Here is a 10,052-nt window from a genome sequence, read left to right as displayed (position 1 = left end):
TATGAAGGCTTTGTTTGGCAGATAAGTTATTAGAATTGCCTGTAACTGGATATAAGCAGAAAAGCCAGCTCTTTGGCTGCTTGACTTATTTGGTGTGGTGAGGTACCTCTTTGTTATGCTGAAACATAGCTTCAATGTTCATTTAAATATAAAGAATGGTGTCACCAGTGATCAGATTTCTATGTAAGCTTGACAACACAAACCCCAGACAGCAAATGTTTGTCAGATCTGCCTCCAAAATAACATGATTGATGTTTCTCGACAGGCATGCTTGACCGGTCAAATGAATAGAAAATTTTGCATTTTTCATATAGGTTGGCAGCTAGGCTAAGTGAAAATGTGGAGGTGCTATTTTTATTGACCAGTCGGATACAGATCTGAAATCTGCAAAGGATTAAATACCCTTCTTCCCTCCTATTCTTCTTTGATTCTTCCTTTGCCACCAGCAGTGAATTTCATTTACAGTCTGTAAGAAGGTAAGAAACTACTTGGAAATGACAAAGATAGAGAATATTAAGCTTTTAACTGAGATAAAAGATATCTGTTTAATGAGCTGGGTGCTTATTGCCTACTAACCTAAGGTTGAGTTGTATTTCTAAAAATGTTAATAATGTATTAAAGTCTGAGTAATGTTGCAGCTATGAAAATTAGTATGTGTCAAGTATGAAATAAGACCAGCACACAAGGATTATGGTTTAACTGCAAACTTCTGATTGCACCTTTCAAAGCACAAAGGAATTCTGTGCATGAGTACACTCCCCAGACAGCTAATTATTAATGTTAGGAGAAAGCAGCCAGGGGAATTCACTTTCCACCAAGATAAACATTTAAGGTCCAAAAGAAATGTAAAATTTCAAATTCTAGGGTCTTTCTTTAGTTTCCCTTCTGAATTCATGCTGATCCTCTTGTTCCTCTTCAGTTTAGAATGGTGTTCCTTTCCTCGACCCTCTACTTTATGTTGTTGCTCTTTTCCCCATCCTTTCCCAATCTAAGCTGGCACTCTGCACCTCTATGCTGAATAGGATGACACTGAGGGGTTTGTTTTATTTTACTCTTCTGCCTTTCTATAGGTTCATGTACGCTGTCCTCCCTTCCTCCTAGTTCACATTCACCTCCTCCTGCCTACCACGTCCTTTATGTCATGCTGAAACTCTCCTTCCCATTTGGCAAATTACCCGCCTAACTTGAAATACAGCATCCAGTTCCTGTTGGACATTGATACTGTCTTAGTCAGGAGAATTCTGCAATGGGTAGAAATTTCTGATTTTATAGAGAAAACTCCTGCAGCACCATCAGTTAGGAGCCAGAACTGACAACCAGGGATCGAGCCAGAGGAGAAACAGAGCCAGAGAGTGGTCCAATTTTCATGTGCATTCAGACCAGTGGACGTTGACCTCAAAATATTAATTCTCTGTGTAAAACATGGATAGTTGACAAATGTGTGTACTTCTTCCGAGAAATGAATTGTCAGCTTAAAAAGTCTTCTTTTGTCAATCATACATTGACATCAGTGTTGCAGCTGTCAAGAGGCACTAAAAGAATGGGAGATCCTCCAGAAAGGGAGGGGGGAAGCATTTTCAAGCATGCCACCCTGTACTATTGTTGGGTTCAGAGCAGCATCTTCTCTAGGGCAATTAGGGATCGGCAACAACCTACCTTGCCAGCAATGCTCGGATTCTATGAATGGATAAAAAAAAAAATCAGGGAAGCTCAAGAAATGGGAAGGGGTAAGTTACCTTTTAAAAAAGATGTCTTACCCTCAACCATACAAGTATATGCATCTAAAAATGCTGAAACATCCAGAGTAATATTGCACTGTTGGCTAAGTTTGAAATAGTGATTTCAAGCACTATGATTATTTATAACTCGGCATCCCTTCCTTTTCTATTCAACAAAGCAGCAAAGCAGTAATGTTGGATAAAAGCTTTTCTACCAAAGTCCCCTAAATTGGAATGATATGAAATGCAAAACTTTTGAAAAGGACAACCCCAATGTTCAATCTTTTATTATGCAGGAAGACAATGACCGATTGGCTTTTACTTCAAAAGTATCATGAATGGAGAAGTATTTTGCCTGATTTTTCTCACTTATTTAAAGCAATCACCTGTTATATTTAGATAATAATAGAAACAAATTAATTGTACACCAATTATAATAATTTAGACTCAGTGTATTAATAAATGGAGCCAGTTAGCTCAGTTGGCTCGATGGCCAGTATGTAGATCGGATTAACAGTAACATTGTGGGATTTGATCCCTGTTCTGACAGAGGTAGACTCGGGCCCTGCATCTTCACTTACCCATAGTAAAATATCATGGTACTTTGTCGTGGTTAGGCAAATAATTGCCATGGACCTGCATTCAAGTAGGGAACTCAAGTAGAAGAAGATGTGAATAAAAATACATGTCTTGCCAATGTAAACACTTTCTATACTCTTTGCAATCTTAAATGTGACCACACTCAATCACGCTTGATAGCTGAAGGGGTCTCTGTCATAGGATTTTCGCTTAACCCTTGATCATGTCTTCTCTCTTATATTTGTCCCGTGACTCTGTGCAATTCCTCTTCTAAAACTCTTGGGCATGGTTTCCTCTTGTCCTGCCAGAGAAAGGTGAGGGCAGGACATCCAACCATTACCCTTATTTGACTGGAACGAGGCTAATTAGCTATGTAGGCTGAGCTTGCAGCAAGATCCCTGCAACAAGAAAGACAAAAAAGGAAGTGAATGTGAAGACAACTGGAAATGCAAGAGGGAAAGAGAAACCATACCCTGACATTTTGTGGAAAATGTCATGGAAACTAGATGAGTTATACTCAACAGTAAGTGACTATCAGATGTTAAATCTGTAAATCAGCACTCTGTTGACGCACATATCCAAATTTTTATAAATTAATTTACTCAGTTGAATTATAGCCTTAATTATTTCACAGGCAGAAAATTATACCTTCCATGAGTGTACACCATTCAATCTTGCCAGTACAGCACTTACTGAGTTGAACATTTTCAATTCAGAATCAGACTTTGTGTAAGTAACATGTACTAATAAAAGTTGTGGTGGTGGATACTGTCTGTTATTTAAATACCATGGCTCCATTAACAATTGACTTTTTTCCATTTTTTCTCAATTTCAGCACTAAAGCTGTTCAGGTTGAGCTCTAGCAGGATTTCTGCACATGTGCATTGTTCTTACTGTTTTTACAATAAGTATAAAAATTTTGCATGCAAAGACAAAGGAATAACAACAAAGATATTATTAATTTAACAAACTTCATGTTCAGCAACTGATTTCTAGATTACAAACTCCACTTTGCAGACTGGTGGACCTTTTCAGACTGGAATGACCTCATCACAACATTAACATGATACTTATTAGCATTAAAGGAACAGTTGTACATTCTCAAACTGATATATCATTACTTACTGCATGCTTAGAAATTGGAATGTAATAAAGAAGGGGTTTTATATACTAGCTATCAAAATCAGAAACCATTTCAAAATACACTTAGAAACTTCTTGATCTTGATAAAATGATTCAGATAATCAACTTTCCACAACTGCAATAGATCTAGAGTGATCTAAAACAAAGACTGAGTAATAGCAGTCCGAATAATACTGTGCAGAATACATGAAAAAGAATTGGCAGTTGTTCTCTAATTTTACATACATTGTGTTGCTAGGAAGACTGTATAAAAACTACTTGAAGGGTTTTAATCATAGCAGGATTTGCCATTTTCTGCAGCCTAAAATAAATAATGTCCTCAAAAGGGCAGAAGAATGTCTAATGAATATAATGGATTATAATCTAGAACACCCAAAGATAACTTCTTTCTAACATTTATCTTAAACAGGTTCAGGGAATACTTTCATGAAGTGTATAAAAAGGATTTAATGCTGTATGATCCATAAAAAACAACTTCTCTAAGCCGCACTTGCTTTTGAATTACAGATTTATAGATAGTTACGTTAGTCGTACAGCCTGAAATTAAACAGAATCATAGAAAAATATGTTGCAGAAGGAGACCATTCCACCCATTGCATTCATGCTGGCTCTTTTGAAGAGCAATCCCATTAGTCCCTGCAATTTTACTCCTTCAAGTATTTATTTGTGCCCCCTTGTTGTCCAACCTGCAGCCATTGGAAAGAATTTATCTTTATTTACTCTATCTAGATACTTCATGATTTTAAAAAACCCTATTGAGTCTCCTCATAGCCTTCTATTCTCTAAGGAGAACAACTGCAGCTTATCCTTTCTACCCACATAAATTTAATCACTCATCCCTGGAACCATTCGTGGGAATTTCTTCTGCAGCCTCTCCAGAACTTTCATGTCCTTCCTAAAGTTTGGTGCCCAGCTGGTACTAAGTTAATTTTTACCAAAATGTAGCAAAATTCCCTGGCATTTTTTACTCTATGAGGGTGGAGGGGGGTTTTATGCCTGCTGGCATCGGGCACGTTTGACGGGGTGAGCAGACAATATAGTGAGAAGGCCAAAAATCAGTTTCATGGCGTTGTGAAACCAGTTTGCAATTGTCCACTCAGCCCATCGATGGAAGGCCGTGATTCCTGCCATCGGATGTCCGGAACCTCATTGTAAAATATCTGCACATCATTATAAGGTCAGCCCTTTGGAATTGTACGCCCACTTTGGCAGGAAAACATGCCAGTGCAGAACACATCTTGACAACTGTGACGTGCAGAAGCTGGGACTTACCATCAGGTCCTTCTACATTGTGGACATCCGAGGAGCAGAAGATGCTGGAACCCAACAGCAATGGGACCCTGGAGGAACATAACTGGCATGCTGGGTGAATTCTCATGGACATGGCTCCGCCGCGAAGCAGCTCATGGAAGTTAGAAACTCACCGTTGAGGGTTTGCTCAAATGGATGATCATCGAGGGGATAGAGAGGAAGGTCTAGCTGTATTTGAGAGAGAAAGATATACTGGGGGGTGGGATAGGAAGGTCTAGGATTTACTGGGGGAGGAAGAGGTGATGGGGGCGGGGAGAACAAAAGTTTTGCTGGGGGCAGGGTGAGGTTGGGAGGGGGAAAATTAAGGTGTCAGGGAGGGGAAGTTCGGAAGGGGGAAGGGACTACAGGGGGAAGAGGGGGTAATGGGGGAGAAGACGGAAAATGGAAAGTTAGGTGTTAGTGGGGTGGAAAGTATAAGGCATGGAGTTTGGGAGGGGGAAGAAGTGCGGAGAGAGGAGGGAGTCCAGGCGATCGGAGGAAGGGAGGCAGTAAGAGTAGAAGAAGAGGTTAAGGTGGAAGAAGAAGTAAGGATGCCTGAAGGAGTCAGGAAGGGGCAAGGAATAAGGCTGGAGGAAGAAGTAAGGCTGAAGGAAGGAATTGGGAATGGGGCAAGACTAAGAGTGGCGGAAGAAGTAAGGGTGTCTGAAAGAGCCAGTAAGGAGGAAGGACTAAATCGGGAGAAGGGGGAGTACGGGTGGTGAGAGAAGGACTAAGGGGAGTGGAGTTCCAGGAATGGGAGAAGGATTTCCAGGTGGAAGGAGTTCCAAGGGGGGGAAAAGGGAAGTAGGAGTTCAGGGGGAGAAGGAGTTCTGGAGAGGAATGGATCCTAAGGCAGAAGGGATTCCAAGGGGGTAAGGAATCTGAAAGGGGGGATGTGCAGCTGCTGTGCAATGGAGGGCTCTGATGAGTCCATGACTGCCTCCTGGGGAGTGAACTGAGGGTAGGTGTGATATGAGGTAATAGTGACAATGACAGAGGCAGAGTGAAGCGGGAGGGCAAGGGTGGAACGGTATCAGTAGAAGGGACGGTGAGGGTAGCTGGTGGGTTTCAGAGGCAGACACGGACCCTGGGGGTGGGAAGGAGGAAGTCGGGGAGGTTAAGGTGCATGGGGTGGAATTTTCAGCAAGGAAGAGAACACACATGTTCACCTGGACTTCCCTGAAAGAAAAGGGTTGTGGCTGATAGGTCACGGAGGGAGGTGGAAGATGATGCCAGTGGAGGGCAGGTCTTCCAGGTTGCTTATTTCCAACTCTTCAATAGAGGAGGAATCATCTTGGCTGGAGGTGGGCAAGTGGATGGAGTTGAGGGATTGGTTGGCTGAAGGTGTCATTCACTTGGCAGATCTCCCTGTGAACCAAAGTAGAGACAATTAATGCATGGCAACAAAGTCAAAAGCAGGAGAGAGAGCACTCACATGTGGGTTGAGAGAGGGACGATGTAGTGCAGGGCCCTTGCAAGGGTGTTCACCACTGACTTCATCATCACCGCAGGCTGGGCCCACATCCTCATCAGTCAGTGCGATGGCACACTCCTCAAAGTGATTGTGGAGCCAAATGTGGGCCACTCCACCTCAATCTGGGACCTCTTCCTGCTGATGTGAGCAGGCTTCTCCTGCATGAAAACAGGTGGAGAGAGGGTGAGCACGACACATGGCACTAAGTGGAATGTTTGTGTGGTGAGCGGAGACCTGGACGGGATGAGGATGTGAGTTCCAGAGGATGTGAGCCTGAGGAAGATGTGAGAGTGTGTATGAGAGTTAGTGGTGTTGTCCCTTGAGGTGTGAGATCCCTGTGGATGTGTGATGGGTTTGTGAGTGTGAGAGTTAAGAGTGATGAGAAGATTGACTTATCCTGGTGGAACAGAGGAGATCATTCATCTTCTTGCAGCACTGGGTGACTGTCTTCTTTTGCAGGGCATTGGCACTGACCACCGCTGTCACCACCTTCCAAGCTGGATTAGTGTTGTTGCTGCCTCTCTTGCGGCCAGAACAGTTGTAGAGGACATCACAGCGAGCCTCCACAGCGTCCAAAAGGTGCTTGAGGGACGTGCCATTGAACCTGGGGGTTCCAGTCCTTTTGCCTTTTAGGGCCATGTCTTCTTTGCAATAGCTGTGGGCTGGAAGCACTGAGAGGTGTGCACGCGGCTGGGCTTTAAATATGGCGCCTGGTGTAACGAAGTGGTTTGGTGACGGCCTGGCAGGCAAATGAGAGCCTGTTCGCCATCGAAACGGCGTGTTTCCTGGGAATACATAACTAATGTGGTAGGTTTGGGATGATATGGCGCGAGAAGCTGCCATTGTGGCCGGTGGGTAAAACATCATTTTCCCACCTCCCCGCTACCACAGTAAATCTGGGATGATTCCGCCCTATGCATTCACATTTCCATGGGCTAGATTTTACGCTCTCCTGTGAGGCATGTTTTTGACAGAGGGTGTAGTGGCCTAGCCCACTGACTTCCCGCCCATCCCTGGACCTGGTCCCCATAATAAGGTAGGTGGGCAGGCACTGAATTCGACAGCTGTTCACCATTTTTAATAAGATCAATGAAATCATTAATGGGTAATTGTACGTTAACAAGCCAGTTGACTTGAATATTACACTGCCCCCGCCATAATACAGTTCATGTAGGCAGGCAAGAACCAGAAGGCCATTTTTTAAATAACTTGGTTGAAAAGGCAGGAAGGAAGGGGAGGCACATCATTCGGGCTGGGTGCCCTGTGCGCATCAGAGGCATCCCCAAGATGATATTCCCTACTCTGTGCCTCCCTTCCTCTCCTCAAAAACCGGCAGCCTTCACCTCTTCAGGTTCTCTGATCACTTCCTGCCCTAAAATCCTGTGAGTTATCTCAGCCTGGAATCCATTGCTTTTTTTCCTGGGGACTGCATGCAGTCCCAGGGCACCTACTACTGAGTTCTGCTACTGCTAGAGCTGTTGGCCAATCAAGTTGATGAGTGGAAGTCCCACAGTGACCTCAGTCACCATCAGCGTATTATCATTGTGGGGCGGCCATTTTTTACATTCATCAGCTTGGAACTGACTTTAGTAGCAGGAGGGGTGAGCAATAATACCCCCTACCCCTATAAAATTCAGCCCCATATGTTTTATTAGCTGCTTTCTTTACCTCCCCTTCCAACTTCAAGAATTGTCCCTCTCTTATTGCACCCATTTTAAAAATGTATAATTTAACTGGTATGATTTCGCCCCATTTTTCTTATCAAAATTTATCACCTCACACTTTTCTGTGTTCAATTTCATCTGTCATGCATCCATCCAGTACCAGACTGTCTCTGTACCCCTATCTTTCACATTGCTTACTGCTCTTCCAAGATTTGTATCATCTGCAAACTTTCAAAATTGTGTTCTGTACCTCAAGTCATTAATATTTTTTATTTGTTTGTTCATGGGATATGGGTATCACTTGGTAAAGCCCAACCCATTTGCCCTTGAGAAGGTGACGATAAGCTGTCTTCTTGGACTTCTGCAGGCTGTTTGGTATAATTATATCCAAAGTGCTGTTGTAAGGAGTTCCAGGATTTTGACTCAGCACCATTGAAGGAATGGTGATATATTTCAAAGTTAGGATGGTGGGCCACTTGGAGGGAATTTGCAGGTGGTTCTCCCATGTGCCTGCAGTCCTTGTTTTTCCAGGTGGTAGAGGTCATGGATTGGAAAGTGCTGTTGAACCTTGATGAGTTTCTGCAGTGCATTTTGTAGATGGTAAATACTGCTGCCACTGTGCGTCAGTGATGAAGGAAGTGAATATTTAAAGTTATCAATGGGGCGCCATTCAGTTGTTTTGTCCTGGATGGTACCAAACATCTCGAGTATTGTTGGAGCTGTACTTAACAAGGTAAGTGGAGAGTGTTCCATCACATTCCTGACATGTGCTTTATACATGATGGGCAGGCTTTGGGAAGTCAGGAGGTGGGTTACTTGCTGTACAATAATCGGTCCTTTGCTTGCTCCTGTGGCCAATATTTATGTGGCTAGTCCAGTTAAGTTTGTATACAATTTTCTCAAGGGTCATTGTTTCTAAAAGCCTTCCCCACATCCAACATTAAACTGATTGGCCCATAATATTATATTATATATAATGTGTGCCAAAAATGGCAATGGTCCTCATACCGAACCCTGTGGAGAACCATTGTACACCTCTCTCCTTTCTGAAAAATGAACATTCACCGCATATCCCTGAATTCTATCCATTAGCCAATTTGATATCCATGCTGCTGCTGCCTGCTTTACCCCATGGGCTTTGATATTGCTAACCAATTCATGGTTCTTTATTCAATAGCTTTTGGAAGTCCACATACACAAGATCAACTGCACTGCCTTCATCCACCTTCTCTGTTACCTCATCAAGAAACTCAATTAAGTTGGTCAAATAAAATTTGCCCTTAACAAATCTATGCTCACTCTCCTTTATTAATCCGTGCTTGTACAAGTGGCTGTTAATTTTCTCAAAGATCATTGTTTCTAAAAGCCTTCCCCACCACCAGCATTAAACTGATTGGCCTATAGTCGTCAGATTTATCCTTCTACCATTTTTGAACCAGAGTGTAACATTTGTAATCCTCGTGCCCTTTGGCACCACTTCTGTAACTAAGGGGGATTAGAAGAACGTGGCCATCGGAACCTCCACCATTTCTACCTTTATTTTTCTCAGCAACCTAGGGTGCATCTCATCCAGTCTAGGCAACATTCTCTTAGTCACTAAGTGACATTTATCCATACTCCAATTTAGCTTCATTAAATATAAAATGTAGGAGGAAAAAACTAAATGTCCTAAAGTGGGATAAAGCGAGGGTCAACATGTTGGCGAAGTGATAAAAAGGATAATGGTGTTAGGTGCGAGGTGGGAACTTGCAAACTTCATACTCCAATAAGAGAAGACTGCTGCCAGATATAATTGTTTCGCCTAATGAATGTAAATTTTTCAATGTATTACAAGCTGCCATGTTTTGTTTTGTCAGCATCATTCAGCAACTGCTATCACAGTTAGGACTTTCAATCACCCATGGGCAGGTGAGGTCAGGTGTGGGTATGCTATGAAAATAATGCTCTTGGATGACGTAACAGTCTCCTGATGCCTCAGTGACACGCTGTAATTTTTAAAGGAAGGGCAAGTGAGGGGAGAGCAGGCAACCCACACACCCTTCCAATTAACTGGCTGGAGAGGGGCAGAATGAAATTTTCAGAAGTTGAAAATGGGAAGGGTGAGCAGTTTGGGGAATGTTAGGCCCCATCTGTTGGGACCACAGTGAGCAAAAATTATTTCTTGTTGCTGCTGTCTTGAAAAGT

The 10,052-nt window shown here is 42.9% G+C and overlaps 1 protein-coding gene across 4 annotated transcripts in view; it reads left to right on the top strand.

Annotated features, from left to right (window-relative positions):
- Positions 1–253: 253 nt before the first annotated feature.
- The window catches only part of tnni1b (troponin I type 1b (skeletal, slow)), a 45,565-nt gene continuing 35,766 nt past the window's right edge, over positions 254–10,052 (top strand). For 2 of the 4 annotated variants that reach the window (XM_041194977.1, XM_041194973.1), the window contains exon 1: positions 1,669–1,727. In XM_041194977.1, the coding sequence (XP_041050911.1) occupies positions 1,684–1,727 (44 nt within the window). In that variant the 5' untranslated portion in view covers positions 1,669–1,683. Of the gene's footprint in view, positions 477–1,668; positions 1,728–10,052 lie in introns of those variants that run through there. The other 2 variants (XM_041194979.1, XM_041194975.1) reach the window with 2 other exon arrangements.

Source organism: Carcharodon carcharias, chromosome 9 (genome assembly GCF_017639515.1).
Source record: "Carcharodon carcharias isolate sCarCar2 chromosome 9, sCarCar2.pri, whole genome shotgun sequence".
Lineage (NCBI taxonomy): Eukaryota > Metazoa > Chordata > Chondrichthyes > Lamniformes > Lamnidae > Carcharodon > Carcharodon carcharias.
The sequence above is the reverse complement of the archived record's forward strand: the minus strand, read 5'-3'. Positions and strand labels throughout refer to the sequence as shown.